Source organism: Castor canadensis, chromosome 14 (genome assembly GCF_047511655.1).
Source record: "Castor canadensis chromosome 14, mCasCan1.hap1v2, whole genome shotgun sequence".
Lineage (NCBI taxonomy): Eukaryota > Metazoa > Chordata > Mammalia > Rodentia > Castoridae > Castor > Castor canadensis.
The window spans coordinates 99609638-99633237 of record NC_133399.1 but is presented as its reverse complement, the minus strand read 5'-3'; the positions used below and the strand labels follow the sequence as shown (position 1 = coordinate 99633237).

At 43.4% G+C, this 23600-nt stretch overlaps 1 protein-coding gene across 5 annotated transcripts; it reads left to right on the top strand.

Annotated features, from left to right (window-relative positions):
• Positions 1 to 2698: 2698 nt before the first annotated feature.
• Positions 2699 to 22902, top strand: Slc18a1 (solute carrier family 18 member A1). Of its 5 annotated transcripts, XM_074053451.1 has the most exons (15): positions 2699 to 2944; positions 4170 to 4533; positions 5088 to 5146; positions 8634 to 8717; positions 9560 to 9652; positions 11193 to 11282; positions 11494 to 11537; positions 12870 to 12930; positions 13012 to 13107; positions 18424 to 18502; positions 19461 to 19512; positions 20923 to 20986; positions 21243 to 21362; positions 21584 to 21717; positions 22606 to 22902. In XM_074053451.1, exons 1-15 carry the CDS (start codon positions 2821 to 2823, stop codon positions 22717 to 22719), a joined length of 1578 nt encoding a protein of 525 aa, XP_073909552.1. In that variant the 5' UTR covers positions 2699 to 2820; the 3' UTR covers positions 22720 to 22902. The 5 variants fall into 5 exon arrangements, with proteins under 5 accessions (XP_073909552.1, XP_073909553.1, XP_073909554.1 ...); XM_074053452.1 differs by lacking the exon at positions 8634 to 8717; XM_074053453.1 differs by lacking the exon at positions 13012 to 13107.
• Positions 22903 to 23600: the final 698 nt, after the last annotated feature.

Below are 23600 nucleotides of genomic sequence, written 5' to 3'. Positions count from 1 at the left end.
TTGTTTTCTTCATAATAGGACATATTTAGGACTATTCTACTAATAATCCTAAAAAAAAATTTTAGCTCTTCATTAAGCAATCATGACTAAATACCTGTATCTTATAGGAGTTAATGAAGAGGGGGGACCCCAGGTTCATAATACAAAACCTCAGCTGCTACTCTCGTTCATTAGTTATCTTTGATCTTTTGTAAAATTGTTTATGTTCTTTGTTCCATCATTGACTCTTTATGTCATGTCAGAATGATAAAGACCCATGGCACCTCTCAATACCCCACAGTGAGTAGCATTCTGTTATGCAACCATCCTTCCAGTCACTCCTGCAAGAACTATTTAATGGAGGTCACCATGTGCCAGGCACTGAGCTAGGTTTGGGATATGGAGATGCAGTGTACAATCTGTACCCCTCCACAAGCTATCAATGTTGAATGTTTATGGCTTGTGAACAGCAAGCACATACTTTTTTCCCCTGTAAATGTTTTTTTTGTTGTTGTTTTTATTCAGGAAGCATTTGGGTTACAAGGAGCCTCTTTGATCAAGTAGCAAAGGCCAGGAAATGCACCCTGGTTCCATCTGTGTTCCAATTTATATTCAGACCCATGGAAGAGTTAAAAGAGTTGGATGATAGCTAACCACAAATGAAAACCAGCCCAGCCCAGAGTCTCTTTGCTTAGAAAGATCCCTCCTCCCTCTATCCTCTCTAGCCCTGCCTACCTGCCTTTGACGCAGGGAGCTGAGGGTCTGAATGAAACTGCTGGAGGTTCCAATTAGATCTTTGTGGACAAAGGGCGTACACACACAGCATCCTCAGATAACAGGTGACCATAAATCCATCAGCGCATCCACTTTCAGAGAACAGAGTCCCTGCTCTTGCTAACAGCTGCCAATACCTCCCTGAGCATCTCACACCAAGATGGGCTGTAAGGTAAGATTTTCTTTTTTCTTTCTCTCTGGACATATTTAATACTTCCTTGTAATTTGTGTCTTTTATTAGAGGATTTTTTTTACTATAAAGTTTACTACTAATTTTTTGGCAAATTCCTGGTTTTATTTGGTTGGAGGGGTGCTTTTGTTTTTGTACTTGTTGCTTTGTCTTTTTTTTTTTTTTTTTTTGTAGAATACTTGCTTTAGCCTATTTAACATTTTTTAGTTTTTATTGTTTTTTTAGCCTTTTCTTACCTTTATCCTCATGTATCTTAAGTAAGTTGGTATTTGGAAATTATTTATAAAGAGAAATGATGGGTCTTAAATAATTGCATGTAGTTTCTGGTTAAAACTTATCTGGGAATTTGTTTCACTTGGAACTTGACCACTTGAGCTGCAATATGGAGAATGTTCTTCCAGCCAAGGCTTAGAATATGGTAGCTCAGAGCTTCCAACATTTGAGGCTGACATTGAACCCCAGCAATAATCATTTACAGCTATTTACTGCTTGTATTGTGAAACTAGTTTATTACAGAATATTTGGAAAAGATAGAAAACAAAAAATAAGTTACTTTAGATGATTCATTTTAGCCAGTGTTTTGGTGTGTATGTCTTTCTAGTCTTTTTAAAATGTACACATATATTTATTTTTTACATTAGCAAGGTCAAGCCATAATGCAGTTTAATATCCCTTTTCTGCTTAATATCAGATTGAGAGGATTTTTTCTAAGTCATTAAATGATTAGAAAACAGTTAAAATGTTCCATTTTTCATGAATAAAAAGAATTCAGCAATTAATAATTTTGATCATAAGTCTCTGGCTGCCGCTCTGATCATTCCTTTAGGATAGGTTCCTTTAGGTAGTGTTACTAGATCCAAGGGTGTACAATTTTTAGGATCTGCTACATTTCATGACAGTAGTCTACTTTCAAAATTCAAATGATTGGTATTGTTGCTACCATAACAAAATGTGCATGAAAGAAAATGAAATCTTCCCAGAGACTGTGATTATGTGAAGTCTGACAAGGTATTGTCACTGAATGCTGTGAATGATATGAGATATAAAATAGAACACTAATAGTTTAAGTATCGTATTCATGCAGAGTAACATGCCTTTTTGAGCAGGGGTCCATAGTTTAAACAAAAGTAAGGGAGACAAGAGAGCTTTTTGTACTCCCAAGCAAGGGAAAATGGTGGAGCATTTAAGCTAGAAAACTTGATAATATCAAGAGACAAAGGCAGGCAGATCACAACTCAGAGGCCAGCCTGGGCCAGCCTAGTCTCTGATTGTTTTACTGTGAGATGACAGTTTGGGTTCAGGCCAGTGTTTGTCAGTGGGCAACACGAGTAACACTTGTGCCTCACAAAAGAGTTTTGGGTGGTACATAGGACCTAGACCATTTTTGGGGGGTGGTATGTAGACATAAAACATAATTTTTTTGCATGCTATAGAAATTTCTTCTTAAACAGTATTTCAATATTTCAAAAGTGCAGAATTAGAGGAAAAGAGGAAGTAATTGGTAGTCCAGGTACTGCCTAAAAGTTTGAAGTTAAGAGGCAAACTGTGACTTTGGAGAAACATGGGGCTAGGTGAGCTGTGGAGTGTTTAATGTGGTAGGTAGAGTTCCAGACATAAATCCTAGGAAACAATGCTTACCTTGAAGGCATTCTGGGAACTGCAGAGTTATTTAGATGCATAAGAAGTGAACAGGGATTCAGGCATGGACACCAATCTACTACTTGCTACTTTGCAACTTTGCATTTTAACAGTGATTCTCACTCACCTGGGCAGACTTCCCTCCTCTTCTGAAAAGGCAAGGAAGACCTATAGCTGTAACAGGACCCTCCCTAAGCACCTAGAGGAGAAGATCCAACCCCTCACCCCAGGCCCTCACCATGCTTAGGGCTGTTCTGGACGCTCCTCAGCAGGTGCTGAAGAAAGGGAGAGAGTCTCGGCAGCTGGTGCTGGTGGTGGTGTTTGTCGCTCTGCTCCTGGACAACATGCTGCTCACTGTGGTGGGTACGTCTTGGGGTCTTTGTGCTGAGGGTTTGTCTGCTTTGGACCCCAGCAGGCAGCACACACCCTATTCTACTTTATCAATGGGCAGACTTGAGAATTGTTCTTATGGAAAACACGTGGATGGTGCTGGAAGTTGAAGGAAATGGCAGACAGTGGGGTCTGAAGTCTGCCAGCTATTGCTAATGACTTTAGAGGCTCAGAAAGAAGGAGAGTCAAAGGGTAGCTGGCCAGAAAAGGGGAAGCCCTGGAGTCAGCATGGCCTCATTTTCTTCACCCTCAATCTAACCTCCTCTTCTCCTCCACGCTAATGAATCCAGTGGTCTCTGGGGCAGTAAGCGTCCTCTCTCTGTGATTCCTTTCCAGCCTCTGCCCTGCAAAAACAGCACACTGTCTTCCAATATCCTGATCCTGATCAAACCCTACCTTTCTTGCAGTCCATTCCCTCAGAGTTTTCTGGTTGATACTCTCTCAATCTTTTTACTATGTTATGCCAGTGTATAAATGGATATCAACAAGTTTCTTCTCCTGGGTAAAATACATAGTATTAGATAAGTGTCTCCCTGAGACAAGGACCTAATCAAATACAGTCAATTCTCATTATTTGTGGCTCTGTAGTTACAGCTATGTTCTATCAAGTTGTCATGAATTAGTAAATACTCTATATTGTAAACAGACACACACACATACACACACTGTCCTACCATGTAGATTATAACCTTAAATTCTGAGTATGAACTGACATGCCCAAGGCTGATGGCAACAGGTGTCAGATTGGTATTCAAGCCTCATGAAATGGTCCCAGACTTGAAGCTTCTCAAACCGCACTGCCCTTGCCTCCTAGTATCTTCAGTCCTCTGGTTCTCTTGGTGTGAGAGCTGAGACAGGAGGAAAAGCCTACCTTGCTCTACTTCACCTGGAAGATGCACATCGGGTCCATTCTGCACCTGTCTACAAATGTTTTTTGGGGGGTTATAAATAAATCTTAGAGTAAGCAAATTAGCCAATACAGAATCCATAAATCCAAGAGGACCAACTGGAAGATGGTCGTAATTTTTGTCCTTTAGCTAGTAGGATAATTTAGATAGGCATGGTCTTTAGTAGATTTTAAATGATGTCACTTAGACATCTTCCTTCAGCATAAAATCAAACCTCATAGTAAAACCCCTAGTAGTGACCAAAAACAATCTGTCCTTATTCCTCATCACCTGTCTTCATTGATTTCCAGTACCCATTGTGCCCACCTTCCTGCTTGCCGCAGAGTTGAAAGAAGCCAACTCTTCCCTACACACCCGCCGTCCTCTAAGCTCCCGGCAGGCTCTTGCCTCTCCTACCTTCTCCACCAGCTTCTCCTACTTTGACAACACCACCATGGCTGTGGAAGAAAGTGCACCCAGAAGCACAGCATGGACAAATGGCTCTTCCAGGGCCACCTCCCCTCCAGTCATGGAATCCAGCTCAGTAAATAAAGCCAATTGCTTAAAAGGCATAGAGTTATTGGAGGAAGAGAACATCCGGGTCGGCGTTCTGTTTGCTTCGAAGGCTTTGATGCAACTTCTGGTCAACCCATTCGTGGGACCTCTTACCAACAGGTAGCTCAGTGGGTGCAGTGCTGTCACAAGGTGCTCACAGGCTGAGGAATAACATTAGGGGCTGAGGTTTTATGCGGGTGGTTGAAAGGGAAAAGAAGGAGCACTCTGATACCCAGGGAAGTCAACAGTTTGGAAAGCTGTTTATCCCAAAGGATAACACATTATTGGTGAAATGTCATGGGCTTACTGTACTTATAAGTACTGAAGATGACTTCAATGCATGTGGCTGGGAATGGGACAGTCCTAATATAGTCTGAAGCACTGGCTTCCTAGTAGTTGTGTCTGGAATGATTGTGATGTTTTAAGGAGAAAATAGACTCTATAAAGACTACCCGTTCTGGAAAAAAGGATTTTGACTGTACTCTAGGGATAAATTTGCACTTTTGTTTATTTGCTTGTATCATTCATGTGTTATATTCCATCTCCATGCTTGCATTTGAGAGGCATGTTGTGCCTATACTCAAATTAACTCATTTCCCTTCCTGACGTTAACAAGTGTAGTCCAAAGGCATGAATGCCTATTGGAGCTGTATCTTTCTTTGTTTCTCTTTTAGGATTGGATATCATATTCCCATGTTTGCTGGCTTTGTTATCTTGTTTCTCTCCACAGTTAGTAAGTCATTTGCTTCCTTTTTTTTCCCCTTCACTGGGTGGCTTTGATTTTTATCATGTGAACGCAGTGTAGAGAGCTGGGTCAGGTTAGACCAGAGAGTAATTAGGCTTCTGCTTAAGTGAGCATTGATTTGAATGCCTGACAATTTCTGGACTGGGGATTAGAATAGTAGTGGCAATTTAATCTGTTCTGTGATAGTACAACAGAAACTTCATTTACTTCAGTGGATATCATGAAAACTGTTTGAATGTGTATGTTACAGTGCGTGTGTGTGTATATGTATCTGTCACAATCCCTTCAGCAAGCTTAATACAAACCTCCTTTCTTTGGGAAGAGATCATATTATTTTGTTATGTCATGGTAAAGTTCAACTAAAACAATTGAAGTTAGACAATAGTAATGGGAAAAAATTTTAAAAATGTACTGCTTTCTAGCTAATGACATTAAATGTTACAGCTTAGGAAAGTAAATTTGCTAAAGAAAATAGAAAGAAAGGGACAAATAGTCTATGAACTGAATGTTCCTAATGAAATAAAGATGGAATAAAAAGAATGAGAAAAATAAGTCTGCTGATTGATCCTGGGATGCAAAATGTGAAGAAATGAGTGGAGGAGTTCCGTGGAGGTCACGGCAGGGAAAGCAGTCTGTGGACCACCAGCAGCTCCTGCTGCCTCTAATGATGCTCTCTATCTCATAAGATAACTTCTTCTCCCTCTTGTTTTTCTTATTATTTTTATGTTACTTCTCTTTTTTTTCTACTCCTTTTCCTTAACTTTTCTTTCTTCCCAGAATAGGACCGACTCCTAGCAACACAATGTTTGACAAGAATTTGTTGTGTTCAGGGCTCGACAGCTGCAAAGTGCAAGAGCTTGAGATGTGAGGTTTTGTCTGAGAACTGCAATTTACTTGTACAATTATAACTGAATCAAAGAAAGTGAGGCTATTCAAGCTGTCAGTGTTCATTGAACTTCTGAAAGCTTGGCCTGTGCTAGACAGCAAATTAAAAAAAACAATAAGGGCATCCAGTGAGACTTTAAAGTTCATTTCACAAAACTTTATGGAGCACATGTACTGTGACACTTAAGGAACACACAAAGACACGGCTGCAGATATCCAGAAGGGTATGGTGGTTGCCTGGGGACATGTGACAAACCCTCTGCAAAATAGGATAATTCAGTGTATTAGTGGGGCCCACGCTGTTTAGTATAAGGTGCTTGCCTGATTCTCTGTCAAGAACTCATATTTTATTTTATTTTTTTTTCTTTTTCTTTTATTATTCATATGTGCATACAAGGCTTGGGTCATTTTTCCCCCATGCCCCACCCCCTCCCTTACCACCCACTCCGCCCCCTCCCTCTTCCCCCCACTTCCTCAATACCCAGCAGAAACTATTTTGCCCTTATCTCTAATTTTGTTGTAGAGAGAGTATAAGCAATAATAGGAAGGAACGAGGGTTTTTGCTGGTTGAGATAAGGATAGCTATACAGGGAGTTGATTCACATTGATTTCCTGTGCGTGGGTGTTACCTTCTAGGTTAATTCTTTTTGATCTCACCTTTTCTCTAGCACCTGTTCCCCTTTTCCTATTGGCCTCAGTTGCTTTTAAGGTATCTGCTTTAGTTTCTCTGCGTTAAGGGCAACAAATGCTAGCTAGTTTTTTAGGTGTCTTACCTATCCTCACCCCTCCCTTGTGTGCTCTCTCTTTATCATGTGATCAAAGTCCAATCCCATTGTTGTGTTTGCCCTTGATCTAATGTCCGCATATGAGGGAGAACATACGATTTTTGGTCTTTTGGGCCAGGCTGACCTCACTCCGAATGATGAAGAACTCATATTTTAAAAGCTTTTCTTAGCTACAAAACTCTGGGCGTTAAATAAGTGTCTCCACGAGGCCACCAGTGTTGCTGTACTAAGCTGGCCTGAATCTGGCCAAAAGAAAATACATTTGGTGGCAAAGGTATCTATTGCATTATGTTTAGGGTTTGATAAAAAAATACTAAAAAGAGATTGATGGCTATTACTGCCCTCAAAGCCCCAACCCCCCCGCCCCTTTCTGGGAGCCATGCTTAATGTATTATATTGAGATTTTTCTTCTTGGTAGTTCTGGGGTTTGAACTCAGGGCCTCACACTTGCCAGGCAGGTGCTCTACCACTTGAGTCACTCCACCAACAGATGCTTAATGTGAATAGAAGCTAAATAGTGGCCCAAGTTAGCAGAGTAAAATGAAAAGGACAGTCCTTTGCTCTTTCTAAATTGGTAGACTATCCTGATTTGCCTGGGATTGAGGGGTTTTCCAAAATGTGAGACTTTCAGTTTTAAAACTAGGAAAGTCCTAGGTGAACCAACACCAGTTTGTCACTCTGTTCTCCAATAACAGACGGGTAGTGGACTTTGGATAGTTGGAAATCAGAAATCCCAAGAAAGGGCCTTGTAGGCTAGGAAGGGCTGAAAAATGTGCATTTTTGGGAGACCATGAGTGGCTCAGTGACCATGTCGGGAAGTAACTGAAGAAGGTTATAAATAAAGCCAAAGACGCCAGTAATGAATGGGTAGAAGGATCAAAATTCTTCTGATTCAGACACTTGGGAGGGATTCTTCTCTCTTTGGGAGACATTGTTGTGGAAGCAAAGATGAGGCATGTCTGGAAATACCTACCTGCCTGCTCACACCCTGTAATTTGACTTTTGACATCATGGTCCTGTTTGGTTCTCAGTTTCATGTATGTTAGACACATGAAACTTCTTTAAGGGCATGAATTAGGTGTTCTATTTTTCACATCTGCTGCAGTCTAGCAGAGTGGTACATTCAGTATTAATTTAATAAATACAGATTTGATTTGGTTAAAAGATTTCTGACATAAGAGGAAGGATTTGATAGGATCACAGATATTTTCTTGTTTTTTTGGCTTTGTTGTTGTTGTACAGTATTGGGCTTTGAACTCAAGGCCTCAAGATTGCTAGGCAACTGCTGTACCACTAAAGCCATTTCCCCATTCCTGAATTACAGACATTTTCTATCCAATGCCTATGGTACCTGAGGTACACTCAACTCATTGTCACAGTACTCCAGATGACCCAGTGTGGCCCAGCAGTGGCAAAGATCCAATTTGGTATAATGGGGATCCAGCAGTAGGTCTATGCACCAGTTCCCAGTCCAAGGCATTGGGTTTAAGATATAGCCCCAGTTCTAGTGGATAAGAGGTCAGGTGCTCAGCAAGAAATGTGGAGACCCAGTCTTCCATCCACTGTGTGGTGACTTGATTTATGTGCTGTGGCTTCTTAGTCTTCTTGCCAATTAAAAGTCAGTCACGATTGAAGACTGGGAAGATTAGGAAGATACCTTCAAGAAGAGAAAGCAAATATCGTCATGCTTTCTTAAAACATATGCACAATGACTCATCTCTGCCATATCATGGGCAGATCATCTGCTGGCCAGGAATCTAAGACAATTTGCTAATTGAAGCATTCTTGCTGTTCTCTTTGCCCAGTGTTTGCTTTTTCTGGCACCTATGCCCTGCTGTTTGTAGCCCGAACTCTTCAAGGCATTGGATCTTCATTTTCATCTGTTGCAGGTAACACTGACATCTTCAACACACACACACACACACACACACACACACACACACATGCATGCACACGCACACACACACACCCCTTTAACCACCGTTTACTACCTCAGACACGATGAGATTTATATGAGGAAATTAAAGAAAATATCATCCTGGTAGGTTGAAATTGTGTTCAGGAACAAGGTAATTGTAGAATTGCTGGCAGGGCCTATGATCCTTAAGCCTGACCTACCTTTCCATAATAAAATTCAGTGTAGCTAGCTCAGGTCAGCATAAGCCTATGGTAAAACCATGAAGTAGACCAGGGTTTTTTTTTTTTAAGTGCCACATCATGGTACTTTCTTTGTCCCCCTGTTATTTTATAGGAACAGTATTCCATGGGATCTTGTGAGGTTGATATTTCATGCCATCTTATATGACTGAGTGGCCTGAGGGCATAGTCACCATAAATTGCCAGCTCCTGCCCTCTCCCAGGTGCTCAGTGTTTTCATGCTTCTCCTCAGGCACTGTGTTAAATAGAATATTCTCTATTCATAGGTGTTCTTTCCCTGGCCCACTCCATAGGCCCCCTCTGCATAGTTAGACAACAGTGCTCTGTGTTACCCTTCCCAGAAGCCTTTGCATTTACAACAATATTAAGGCACAGGAATGAGTAGTGTAGGGATTTACAAGACTAGTAGGAGACAGCGTTTGCTATATATTGTGAGCTAAGTTTTATATAGATAGCTTCTCAAATCGAAAGTTTAGCTAAGACCATCACTCATGAGATAATAGGGAAGGTACCAAGAACTCTGAGAGGTGCACAGAAACTTTGTATGCCAACTATATCATCATTCTCTGTTCAGGTCTTGGGATGCTGGCCAGTGTCTACACTGATGACTATGATAGAGGAAGAGCCATGGGGATTGCCCTGGGGGGCCTGGCTTTGGGAGTGCTAGGTAAGTGGCTCCTAGATGGAGATGTAGGTTCAGGAGGGTTAGGGTCCTGCAAACCCTTCAAAGATGGCTCCAGGAGGCAGGTGTCCCCAAGGCCATGGAAGACAAGAAAGTATTTTCCTTCCCTGTTCCAGTCATGTGTTGACTTCTTCAGAAATATCACCCAGGAAGCTGACATTTCTTTCTCCTTAGGAAGCCAAGCAGCCCGTGAGGGACTGGGAAAGGTCCCAAAGCCAGTGTCCCAGGGAGCGAAATTCCCCACATTCATGTTAACTGCCTACCTCATTTCTGCTTCCACACATGACCAATGCTTTCAACATGAGCGCATGCCCTCTTTGCCAGGTTTTCTGCTGAATTTTTCATCGATCTAATCTTTATTCCTTGCTGCCACCCTGTGAAGGACAAATGACTGTCCCCAGGATAGTGATGAGGATCAGAAAGGTTTAAGGAGCCCTCTAAAAACATACAACCAGTCAATGCCAGAGCTAGAATAAAGACTTATATTTTCTGCATTCTGAATTCCAGCTCCAAGGGACAGAACTTCCTTGAGGGTCATCATTCATATGGATTAATTGACTAGTTCAACTATCCACTTACTTTCGCTAGCGTTTTCTAGATGACAAGTACAATGCTATCACAGAGGGCACAGAGGTAAGAAGCTCAGATGGTGTCTTGCTCTCTAGGAGTTAAAAACTTACTGAGAAAACATCCTTGGCTCATCCTTGCCCCTTTCCAACCCTGGAGAGGAGAGGGAACAAATATATGTTTCCATCCAGACAAAACTCAGCCTTAAACTTTGGCGCATCCTGGACTCCTTCATCATAGTCATTCACAAATAAACAAGCCCATTATATCCTCTACAGCCACATCAAGGTCAGCTCTTCACCCCTTCTTGGTTGAAATATGGCACCAGCCTCCTGCCTAATCTCTTTCACATTCCCTCCATGTTGCACAGTGCTGTCAGGAGAATCATTCTCAGTCCAGAGCTGCTGGTGTCTCTCCTCCACTAAAGAGCACTGATGTTTCTCCCTAGGCCACAAGGCCAAGTGGACACCTAATCTGGGTAGCCAGGGTCCCTGGCTAAGTGACCTGAACCATCCCTGCCTCTATTCACCCCCTCCCAAATACTCATATTCCAACAACAATGGCTTTCTTCTCCACCTGTACCCTCTTTCTTGATGCTTCTGTGTTCTCACACGTTTCTTCACCACTAGGCACTCTGCACTTGACAAAACTCTTCTGGCCATCTGCACTTTCTGACTCACTCCACTGGGTTTACACCTCACTGTGGGCATATAGTGTTTTACTATCAAGCTTTTCAACGTGTTCTAATTACTTGTCCCCATCTTCCTCCATTTCCTTCACTAGAAAGTGAGTTCCCTGGGGACAGGGGACAGGTCTTCTCCATCTTTGAATCCTCAGAACCTCAGATAGAGATCAATCCCTAGGAGGCCTTTAGTCAATGCTCACTGGGTGTTGTGGATCAGCTTACTGCCTGGGATTGGCCCTCACCTCCAGCCCCTGTACTCCTTTGCCTTTCTAGTGGGAGCTCCCTTTGGAAGTGTGATGTATGAGTTTATTGGGAAGTCTGCTCCCTTCCTTTTCCTGGCCTTCCTGGCACTTCTGGATGGAGGTAGGTCAGCATTGGAGCCCTGGGCAGCTGAGAGCCCAGGTTAGGTTGGGAATGCTCTGGGGTCAATCTTGACTACTAATTGGTGCCTCCACCTAGAAAAGAAGGAAAAAATCTAGGGAAGTTATGATGCGTTAGCAATGTGGCTATTATTAGAGCCCTTGTTTAATCAGTGGACAAAGTGAACTGTGTCTCTGTCCCTCTTCTTTCTTAGCACTACAGCTTTGCATCCTGCAGCCTTCCAAAGTCTCTCCTGAGGTATGTAGACACCATGCTCCATTGCTGAGATATGTAGAATGGCTAAGTGGTGGGAGCCCAGGCATGCTTGTCAAACCGTCAGGAGAAAGGGAGTAGAGTCAGGACAAGTGAGAACTGTGAAGATTCCCATATAGGGTTACATTTGTGAGTGATGGCTAAGGAGTCTGGCTGACATTGGACAAAGATGGAGGAAAATCCCCGTAAAAAAACAAAAAGTCTCTTCTTAGAGACAGAAGGCTCTTCAGAGGCCTCCAGGTAGCCTCCCCCCAATAAAAGACTTCCTCCAAGAGCATCTCTAACAAAACAACATACTATATCACAGTTAGTAAATTTCACAGTTGGTATTTTTGTGATTCCAAGCCAAAGGTGGCACTGAGAAATCAATGTCAAACCACATTGTGCATTATAATTTTAGTTTTAGGATCTCTGCATGTACTGATCCATGGTTGTATGTATCCAAAGATGGCTACAATATCAAAACTTTTAAATCTCTTACAAGATAGAATGTAGTACAGACCAGAGAAGACCAGCACATAGTGCTCAGGAAGTTAGAAAGAGAAAGAGGAAGAGGTTTCAGCTCCTGAGTCAGGGAAGCTGTGGAAAGAAGGACATATTTGAACTTGACTTTGAAGAACAGGTAGGATGAGGAGCTATGCGGATAAGAAGGAAGGTAGTTGGGGCAAAGGTGACAGTGATGACAGAGGGACTGTTGGGATTTTGTGGATGGAAGGTGGGTAACCAGCTGTGGCTGGGATGAGGGGATGACATGAGGGGAGGAGACATTAGAACTGATCACCAAGCTGGCATTTTAGCCCAAGTGGTCAAGTCACTCTGCTGCACAATCTAGTCTAATGTGTGTCTAGTAGTCAGAAGGGAGAATTCAGACTACCTGAGGAGCTGTCTGTGGAAGCGCTTCTATGCTTACTTTGGGATTCAGTGTTCTGTCTGTGGTTCTCCTGGGACAGACATTGGTGCCAGAGAGATCTAGTGGTAAAGCCTTGGACCACCTATTGTCCAATCCTGGCCTTGCTACCATTCACTCTGATCTGGCCAACAGTCATTTGGAGGCAGAAAACCCTTCTGGAATATGGCACCCCAGACTGTGTGACTGCCACAGTGCTTGCTGTGCACAAGGAATAGGCTGTCTTCAGCTCACTCTGTGACACTGGACCAGTCACTTTCTCTCCCTGGACATAGTTCCTGGGTTTCTACAGTAAAGGAGCTAATGTGGCTGATTCCTCAGGTCCTGTGCACACATTCTCAGGTTCTGTGAAAACAGAAGGGTTGTAAACACTGTAGAAACGGAAGTATTTTTGTTGTCCATGTTCTCAGAGTGCCAAGGGGACTCCACTCCTCACGCTTCTCAAAGACCCATATATCCTGGTGGCTGCAGGTAAGCTGGCCGTGGCCTCCCTCTGGACCCAGAGGGTTTGGCTTCAGGCAGTCATGGTGGCTCACAGAGCTGTCTCCCTAGGCTCTATCTGTTTTGCCAACATGGGAGTTGCCATACTAGAACCCACACTACCCATCTGGATGATGCAGACCATGTGTTCCCCTGAGTGGCAGCTCGGTAAGTGACCTTGGTCCCCACTGCAGGCTTGGGTGGCAGGTGGATGCCATGGGCCCTCTCTCAGGTAATCAAGAAGCATCATCAAGTCCAGCTCATTGGTCTTTCAGGTGACAATGTGCTTCCTTTGAAGACTTACCTCCCTTGCCCACAAGGAGGATCAAGTAGGTGGATGGTCTGTCAGAGTAGCAGCTTGAGAGAGGACAGGGGACAGGAGAGGTCTCATGCCTAGCTATGGGGTGGAACCACTGAGGATTTCCAGTCAAAACACCTAGGTTTTTGTTACTACTCCATTGATTAATCATGCAAATTTGTGCAAATCTCTTACCTGTTCTGAGTCTCACTTTCTTTTTTTTAAAAAATGATAACTTCTTTTATTTATACAGAATTATAAGTTAAAAACTCGCTTTTTTGTATTTTTTATAGTACTAGGGTTTGAACTCAGGGCTTCATGCATGCAAGGTGGGTGCTCTACCATTTGAGCTACTCCGCCAGTCATTTTTGGGATAGGGTCTCACAAAGTATTTGCCCAGGGCTGGTGTAGAATCGAGAGCCTCTGATCTTTGCCTTCTGAGTAGCTAGAATTACAGGCATAAGCCACAGGTGCCCAGCTGATTTTGTTTATCTTAATAACCATGTGAGGCAGACAGTCTAGAGAATATCAGCTCTATATTATAGGCAAAAGTATAAACATTGTTTCTTTAGTTATTTTGGAGGAGTGCTGGGAATTGAACCCAGGACCTCATGTATGCTAGGCAACACTCTACCACTGAGCTACAGCCCTAGCTCTGTTCCCTTATTTAGTGAGACAGATCAGGATACAAACCCCAGGCTTCTGGATCTACAAATGTTTTTTCCATGACTTTGCAGTACATCAATTTAAAGTAATCTGATTTCACACTTGAGCACCTCTTTTCTCATATCTAGTTCAAAGAGAAACTGTAGGAATAAGCATGAGATGTGGAAGTCTCTGTACCATGTGGGATGTGCACCACCCCTCACCCACACTCCTCTCTCTCTACCCCCACCCCCTCTGGCTGTCTTTTCACCTCTGAAAAGGATGTCCATGAAGGATGTACTGTGGCTCTTACTCAAGGGAAGTGTGAGCTTGGCACGTTGGTGGAAAGTTCTGGGCCCAGGAGAGAGTCCCCCAGCCTCTCTGGCTGCCTGGAGACCTCCTGAGTTATCTGAGCTTAGAGAAGAGGCTCCAGCCTTTCCAGGAAGCATGAGGGAAGGGGAAAGAGAAGGCTACGTGCACATGACTCTGTCACTGCAGGGAAGAGAGGCTTGTGGGGCCAGAGGGCAAGCTGATAAGAACCTGATATAGCTCAGCATGCAATAAAAACATTCGATCTAATTTTTAGGGAACAAATCTGAACAAGGCTCCAGCTGCACTCCTAGCCCCAAATTAAATTTTTCTGGGCTGCCACTGCCTCTGACCATGACAATTAATTGAGTTAGTTGGTGCTCAGTGTAGATAATGTCTCTCCTGCCTGGGGCTCTGGTCTACTCCATGAGCAACCGCAGCCCAGAGATGCCTCCCCAGCAGCCCAATTACAGGTCTCAGTTACCAGTTACCAGTTACCAGTTACCAGTTACCAGCAGCTGGCCAGCTTTCCTCAACACTCTCTGCATCCATAAACTCTCTCATTGAAGGTTCTCCAAGATTGACAGCAATCACAGGAGAGCTTGTGAAACCTCCCTCCTGTGAGGCTTGCGAAGTCTCAGTGCTGGGAGCCAGCCAGCAAGTCAAGAAAAACAAGTCCCATACCTAGCACATCTCCACATGATGAACCATGAAAACCACTGCTTGATGGGGAGAACACCTGTCCAGGTTGCAGGGAGGAGCAAAGACACAGTGCTGTTGAAAGTGATGTGTGCTCTGTGACACAGCCCTTGCCCTATTGCCTAACTTGCATTCTGGGTACTCTCACCATGTGCAGGAAGTAGCCTCAGTTTTGGAAACAAGGCCCCGGGTTTGGATTCTGAGCTGGCCACTTACTGGTTGTCACCTTGGAGAAGCTACTTCACAAATTTGAACTCTGTATTTTCTTCCTTCCTTCTTTCGTTCCTTTCTTTCTCTCTCCCTCCCTTTTTCTTTCATTCATTCCTTCTCTTCTTTCCTTCTCCTCTCTCCTCCTTCTTCTTTCCCTTCTCTCTCTTTTTCTTTGTCTCTCTCTTTTTTTCATTCAAGGTCTCACTATGTAGCCCAGGCTGGCCTCAAACTTGCATTCTTCTTGTCTTATTCTCTCACGTAATGGGATTACAGGCATATACCACCATAGCTTGCTTTCCCTTTTCATTTGTAAAATTGGAGGTACTTTTCAGAGTTGTTTTCATCTCTATTCCAAGAGTGCACAGAATATGGCATATGTCCAGTCTAGTCATTAACTATTTTCATGACTGTCTTTGTTTAAGTCATCTTGATCATCACTGCTATGTCTTACCTGCCACCCTTGCTGTGAACAGTGTGTGTGGCAACAGACATGTAGTCTGGGACACAAAGTGCTGCTGAACTGCAAGCTCTGGCTAGGTAATAAAGAATAAGTCACACAGATAGAGGAAATGTCATTTAGGAAATTCCATGCCATTTACAATGATGTCAGGGAGATGCAAACTGGCCAGTGAGTTTCCTAGAGGTGCCTGTTTCCACATGTCAGATGAATGGTGGAGTAGTCATAACCTGTATAATTTAAAGCAATTAAGCATAAACAAATAAGCACAGTTTGAAACAGATTGGCACCTGGTGCAGACAGAATAGACAAATACGCTAAGGTAGGCTCCACTTCCACTCCAATATGAGAGAATATTAAAAGCAAACAGGCTGTCAGCCAGTACCTGGTGAATTGTTGACTTTGAGCTTAGTGTCATGGTCGCTATGCTTTTTATTGACCTACCTTTTTCCTTGAGGTTCACAGAGGTATAGGGAGGGGCTAGTGAGCTTCAAAGACATTCATGCAGCAGGTCCTCATACTAGAGCCAGCTGCACTGACACACTGGTGGGATGGGGTAGTGGAAACGCAAGGTGTTAGAGGGAGAATCCCAGGCTCAAATACTGACCGTTTGCTGCCTGGTTATGATCATAGTACTGGATGCCAGTGATTACAGGGTACTTAGGCACTGTGCAAAGTGCTAGCTATGCAGTATTTTCTGTAAGCCTCACAACCTGCTTACATCCAGATGCACACACATGCATTTATGCACACACATAACCACTCATGCTTTCTTTTATTTTTACATTTTATTTTATTTTTGTGGTGCTAGGATTTGAACTCAGGGTCTCATGCTTGCTAGGCAGGCACTCTACTACTTGAGCCACTTCTCTAGTCCTGTTTTTTGTGTTAGGTATTTTTGAGATAGGGTCTCACAAACTATTTGCCTGGACTGGTTTCAAACCTTAATCCTCCTGATCTCTGCCTCCTGAGTAGCTAGGATTACAGGTGTGAGCCACCAGTGTCTGGCTCTTCTGCAGTTTTTAAACAAATGATTTCAAATAATAAACTTATTTTGTAAGTTCTAAAGGCAAATGGACAGAAAGATGAAATATTAAAAGTTAACACTTAAACCACTGGTAGATTTTACCTTAAAAAAGGAAAAAGAAAGGGCTGGAGGTGTGGCTCAAGTGGTAGAGTGCCTGCAAATGAGAAGCTCTGAGATCAAACCCCAATCCCCAAGGGGGGAAAAAAAAGAAAGGTAGATTGCAGTTACTTTCCAAAGAAGGAATGCCAAGTACCTTTTATTCCAAAAGAAATGCTGACAAATAGTTCAAACCTCAGCACCAGTAGAACAAAAAAGAGTAAAAAGAAATATAACCAATTATTAAGTAGCTGCAAATTCATTATTTGCATACTTGCAAGCAGACTCTGTTGCAATTAGATGTTTTGCAAAGGGAAAACAGAGAGCAGGTGTTGTTTTACTGTTTCAAAGACTAGAAAACTGAGGTTTAAGCAAGTTAAGAACTATTGTATTTTACTGAACATAGAAGGAATATCCTTTATAGAAACTGCTGGTTCTCAAACCAGGGTGTACATTAGTCCCACCTGGAATGATAATTTAAAAAGAATGAGTGACTCTGGGCTGGAGGCATGGCTTAAGTGGCAGAGTATCTACCTACGGAGACCCTGAGATCAACCTCAGTACTGCCCCCATCGAATCAAATTATACATAATCAAGACATTACATGTGAGACTCTTACAGGGTTTCTGCAGTTGGTAAAGAGTGCCATTTTTTTTTGTTGTTGTTGTGGGGGACATGGCTCAAGTGGTAGAGTACCTGCCTAGCAAGTTCAAGGCCCTGAGTTCAAAATTTAGTACAGCAACTACAAAAGAAAAAAAAAAAAGAAAGAAAAGGCTTTTTTTTTTTCCTGACAGGCCACAAATCAGTAATTTTACTTCCCAGAAAGTCTGTATGTCTTTCCCTGAAACTCATGGACTTGTGCTGATAACCAAGTGTATTGTGTGTATGTCAGTGGCTCAATGGGGCCATCTGTGAGAAAGTCTTAGTGGGTGGCAGAAGCATATCAAGGAAGGCAGAGATGGTGGTCCCATGTCCTCTGTGCTGGGTTTACACCAGGATCTCCAAATGTTACAACAAAGAGTTTTGGGAGGGCTGGTGGAGTGACTCAAGTGGTAAAGTCCTGCCTAACAAGTATGAGGCCCTGAGTTCAAACCCCAGTGCTGCCAAAAAGAAAAAAAAAAATCTCAACAATTTTCACAACAAAGGGATTGGACTTTGAGCACATGATAAAATCGAGAGCACACAAGGGAGGAGTGAGGATAGATAAGACAGCTAAAAAATTAGCTGGCATTTGTTGCCCTTAATGCAGTGAAGCTAAAGCAGATACCTTAAAAGCAACAGGCCAACAGGAAAAGGGGACCAGGAACTAGAGAAAAGGTTAGATCAAAAAGAATTAACCTAGTAGGTAACACACATGCACAGGAAATTAATGTGAGTCAACTCCCTGTATAGCTATCTTTATCTCAATCAGCAAAAACCCTTGTTCCTTCCTATTATTGCTTATACTCTCTCTACAACAAAATTAGAAATAAGGGCAAAATAGTTTCTGCTGGGTACTGTGGGGGTAGGGGGAAGAGGGAGGGGACAGAGTGGGGGGTAAGGGTGGGGGTGGAGGCAGGGGGAGAAATGAACCAAGCCTTGTATGCACATATGAATAATAAAACAATAAAAACAAAAAAGCAAAAAAACAAAGAGGTTTGGGGATCCTGGAGAGTAGGGTGGGGGCTTCACGGTCTTGTAAGAGATAAGAATTTTAGATTAAATTAGGCATGTCCTAAGGTGAGGATCTCTGTTCTTCTACAGGTCTAGCTTTCTTGCCTGCCAGTGTGTCCTATCTCATTGGCACCAACCTCTTTGGTGTGTTGGCCAACAAAATGGGTCGGTATGTAGCCTGGGAATCTGGGAAGAATGACAGGAATAAAGATGGGAGAGTCCTTTGAGGTTGTTCCTGCATTTGGAATGAGGAACAGGTGGGACATTGAGAGTTTAGAATAGGTCTATCATAACAGAAACTGCCCACTGTGAGGCTGGGTGGTGGGTGGATGGTGAGGACAGTAAGGGGAAAGAATCATCCTGAGCTGGTTGCTATGGAAGGAGCAGTGGATACCTGGGGACCACCCTTATTTTCCAGTTGTTTGCTGTCCAGTTGAGGAGATGAGAAAAAAGAAAAAACAACTATGAAAAAGGTAGCATGTGCTCAGGACAGTGGTTGTCAAACTGAGTTCTATGGAACCCTAGGGATTCTACAGAAGGCTTTCAGAAGCCACCAAGGAGATAGAGTTGGGGACCGAGAAGTATGAGTCCAGGTTATATTTTCCCCACTGCAATGAAAATAGCTGCAGCTTTAATTTTTATCTTTGGAGTGATACATAAGGATTTAAAAAATAAGCTAAAAATCATTTCCATAGGAGATTAGAAATTAGAAGAAATTGACTTTTTTATGTTTTTTTTTAGCTGGACCTCTAAGACCAAATAAAATATGAGGAGGTAGGGGAGGTAGCCTTAATTAGGAAACAGCATGAATCATAAGGGCTGCTCCCATGGGTTGAGTGCCTTCTGAATTAGCAGATTTCTCTTCTAAGGGAATTACAAAATATGTCCCAATATACTACTCCTGCCTCTACTATGGAAAGGGGTATGAAGCAGGGAGGAGATAAAGGCAAGGAAAGACAGAGACAGACCTGGGAAGAAAGTAGTCATGCAGAGACACAGTAGGCATCTCCTATCTGAAGGGTTTGCTGGAATTCGGGAGGGCAGGCCATCCAGTGTGGTAGGCTTGGGGTGGCAAGTAAAGGACTCTTTCCCCTGAGTCTCACTTGATGATGGCATTTTTCTTCCAGGTGGCTGTGCTCCCTGCTTGGAATGGTGGTAGTAGGTACCAGCTTGCTTTGTGTAAGTATAAGGCTGAGTTGAGATAGAAAGAGAGTCAGACATTAAAAGACCACTTTCCATCCAGATGAGCAGAGGGTTGACTTGGCAAGAACTGTCCAAAAAAAGAAAGAAAGAAAACAAAACACAGAATTAGCACTGGGAGAGATGACACCAGTTGAAGTGTCAAGTTATTGAAGGGAGAGAGGAAAGCAAGAGCCAGAGGAGCCAGAGGAGTGAGACATGTTGGTATCCATTTCAGCCAAATGGTGCATTTTATGAATTTGTTTACTCACCCACCCTGACAGTTCCCATAAGTCACCAGGGGAACTGTGATCTATGCCTCAGTCTCTGCCACCAGAATATTTGGTGGAAGAAGACGAAAGAAGGGATTTTCCATTTCAAGAGCCCCCTTCAGGCTCTCTGAACCTTCATCTGTCCCCAGCGGAGATCCTTTGCACACTGTGCTGTGGGCTCCAGGGAGATGAGAACAGAATTTTTAATGTTCCGAGCGCCACGCTCAGGACAGGCTGGAGGTCCTGAGAGGAGCACGAGCTCAGGGCTCCATCTCAGCCTTGCTATTTGCTATTTGTATGAACTTGAGCTTAGCTACACATCTCTCTCTGTTCAGGATCCTCATCTGTGCAGAGAGGATTCGGGGAGCACCTCTCTCACAGGGTAGGGAGGTAATCCATGTAAACTGCAGCAGAGGGTCAGCACATGGTCAGCCAGCTACTGATAAATGTAAACACCTCTTCAGGCGTCACCCTAAAATTGCCTAATACCTAAATGATGTGCTAAACTTTGAGGGGCAAGTGTTCTGGGATGGTGTGTTTGGGTGGCAGGTGCCCAGGAAGGGAGGTGCACAAGAAGGAACAAAAGCGTTTCAGTGGGGGTTGACTGGGGCAATGAGAATGAGTGTCACAGTTTGCTGATGTGACATTCAAACCACGCCACCTGTCTCTCCAGCTGCTGAGTTGTTGGCTGTTGAGCTTTTCTCTGTCTTTTTCCTTCAATGGCTTCTAAGTTAGTGGCTTAAATAAAATCTTTGGACAATGTCATTAATGGAAAAAAGAGGCAACTCCATTCAGTGATAAATGAGGACAGACGTGTGTGTTTGGATGGAGAAGGGTAGAGAATGAAAAGGAACAGTCCACAAACAGAAAAGGACCATTGTTATGGTATAATGGAGTTGAGTCTGAGGTTCAAACTTGATCTTAATACTTACTGGTTTTGTAACTTTGGATAAAGCGTTTAACACAAACGGTACTGTTCCGTTTTCATATGTTCAGAATGGAAGTAAAGATTCTTCTTCAGGAGATGGGAGAATTAAGAAATGATGCATGTGGCAGATGGCACATGAATTTCATGTGAAGACATTCGCATCCTGACTCAACAGGAGTCCTGATGAACTCTTCTCCCTCCCCCTCACAGGTTCCTCTGGCTCATGACATTTTTGGTCTTATTGCCCCCAATGCAGGCCTTGGCTTTGCCATAGGTAAGAAGTGCACTGGAAGAAGCCCTTGAAAGTCAGCTTTGGGTCAAATGCCTTTCCTCCCTCTTTTCTCATCAGAAGAGGTAGGTAGAAAGCCAGGAGCAGGAGGGCAAAGATGTGGAGAGATGGGCTCCTAATTCCTACCTGGAACCTGGTGGCAGGACAGTAGGTCAAGTAAATGGATTAAATGAAGGGGAAGGAGAGATGCCACAACTGTGCATTGAGCTGACTGACAGTGTCCTGTTTGCTTTTGCCACAGGAATGGTGGATTCCTCTCTGATGCCCATTATGGGATACCTGGTGGACCTGCGCCACACCTCAGTGTATGGGAGTGTCTATGCCATCGCTGATGTGGCTTTTTGCATGGGTTTTGCTATAGGTATGTTGGATGGGGCTAAGGGGAGCATCCAGGCTCAAGTGCCCCATGATTCCCTATCTACTGTTGGTCAGTGGGGGGTGGAGCCAGCAGGCTGGTCATTTTACGCATCTGAAGATACTTGACCCTGCAACATCCTCTCGGTTGCTCACTGCCCCTAGCATACTGTCTTACAGGTGATCAAGACTCAATAAACACTTGTGGATTTCACTTATTCTTCACAGGCCCATCTACCGGGGGTGCCGTTGTGCGGGCCATTGGTTTCCCTTGGCTCATGGTCATCATTGGGGTCACCAACATCATCTATGCTCCTCTCTGTTACTTCCTGCGGAGTCCCCCAGCCAAAGAGGAGAAGCTTGTAAGGCACTCAAGGCTTTTTAAAAAAAAATGTCTGTTTCTTTCTACTGTCTCTCATATCCCTTTCCATCTTCTTCTCTGGTTGATCTCTTTGGTTTTTTGCCACATTTTCTGATATTTTCATGCTTATCTTCCCTGTTCTTCCTTTTTTCCCTTCTCTAAGTAACCACTTTGCCATTGATCTAGGTGTTAGAAAGGATCTTAAGTAAATAAGGATGTGGGAAGCTTCCAAAGAGTTGGGGTTCAGGGGTCCTCAAGGGCATCCTGTAGTTTCTGTGATAGCTAGCAAGGTGTGAATTATCAAAGTTATCTTCCATAAATGGGCAGAATTCCACTGGGCACAGTCATTCTAATTAATTCACTCACTTCATGCATTTTAATCTGCAAGTATCCTTATCAAAAAGGTAAAAAGTTTCAGGGAAAAGATCCATAGCATGCTGAGGGTTGAACTTGGGGCCTTCCACTTCCTTGCTGAGGCAGGTGCTCTACCACTTGAGCCACTCCACCATGCATAAACCACATAATTTTTGATAATAAGGTACTTTCCTCTTACTGACGCACGAGCCCCCTTAGTGTCTGCATGGGTTTGGATGGACATTGAGGTTACTCAAAGGAACAGATTACAGGAAGGGTCTGATAGAGAGTCTTCCTTCTGTGTCTTGCACCACTACGGTTAGGATTAAAAGCATCAGCAGATGTTGGTGCTGACCAGGGTTGATATACCTAAGTCCCTTGGGAGGCCTATGCACATACATGAAGCAAAAAGAGAGTGCTATACTTGCTTCTGAGTCTTTCCTAAGCAATGCTAGACTTGGATGAGCCAGTGGAGGACAGCAACAAGGAGAGGGCAAAGATGTGTGGTAATTTCTGTTCTTGACTCTTGCTACAGGCTATTCTGAGCCAAGACTGCCCCATGGAAACCCGGATGTATAAGTCCCAGAAGACCAGAAAGGAATTTCCTCTGGGGGATAACAGTGATGAGGAGCCTGACAATGAGGAGTAGCAGCAGAAGGTGGTTCCTGAGCCTTGTCACAAGTGAATCCATAAAGCTTGGACTTGAGGGACCACCTCTTCCCCTGGAACCAGATCACAAGGGGTTGATCAATGGGCTTCACTTCCTTTCACCTAGGGATCTCCTTTCCTCCCTTCCCACAGGTGCCATGCCCTGACGCTCTTCTCACCTGCATAACCCATCCTGTCCCTTTATGCTGTGATGCCACAGATGACCCATCTTTTGTGGGGAGACAATGATGCTTCCTCCAGGGTACTGAGGGTGGATTAAACTTGAGTTGTGACAAGTTCTGCAAGGGGTGACTCATTTCCTGGAGGCAGCAGCAGCAGTGTGTCCCTGAAACCAGAGAGGTGACTGACAAGCCTGTTTTTTTTTTTTAATCTGTTCTCTGATTTTCTTTGGTATACGCTCAACAGGTTGTAAGAGTTTTGTCCTCTGTTCCTTGACATACTCCTCTCTGAGTTTTCCCAGCTGAACTGAGCCAGTGTCCCCAACATTTTACTGCTGCCAACTTGGAGAGTATTTGCTTATTTTTAATTAACAGAGTGGCATTCATTTTTGTAGCTAAACCAGCTACTAAATGACTTTACCCTCAGTGAGTGAGACCTTGCTATTTTGTTCATTACCTACTGGGAAGGAAAAAGAACACATTTCTCTTATGCTTGAGTTACTGACCTCATGATTTCCCAGATGTCTACCTACCTTGCCCAAAACTCTTAGACTATTAGAAATAAGAGTAGGTGAAGGAAAAAAATGTAGTTGAAGCACAGGAAAAAAAAAAAGATTCTATTAGACCCAAGAATTCATGGGAAGAAGTGAAAAGAAACTGCCTTGAAGTCTCTCCCATTGTGGATTTCCTAATAGGAGACGTA

Excerpts from the sequence above, each read along its gene's own strand:
- Slc18a1 (XM_074053451.1), top strand. The coding sequence starts at position 2,821 with ATGCTTAGGGCTGTTCTGGACGCTCCTCAGCAGGTGCTGAAGAAAGGG. Across the intron at positions 9,653-11,192 it reads CCTGGCTTTGGGAGTGCTAG|TGGGAGCTCCCTTTGGAAGT; the intron begins GTAAGTGGCTCC and ends TTGCCTTTCTAG. Across the intron at positions 19,513-20,922 it reads TAGGTACCAGCTTGCTTTGT|GTTCCTCTGGCTCATGACAT; the intron begins GTAAGTATAAGG and ends TCCCCCTCACAG.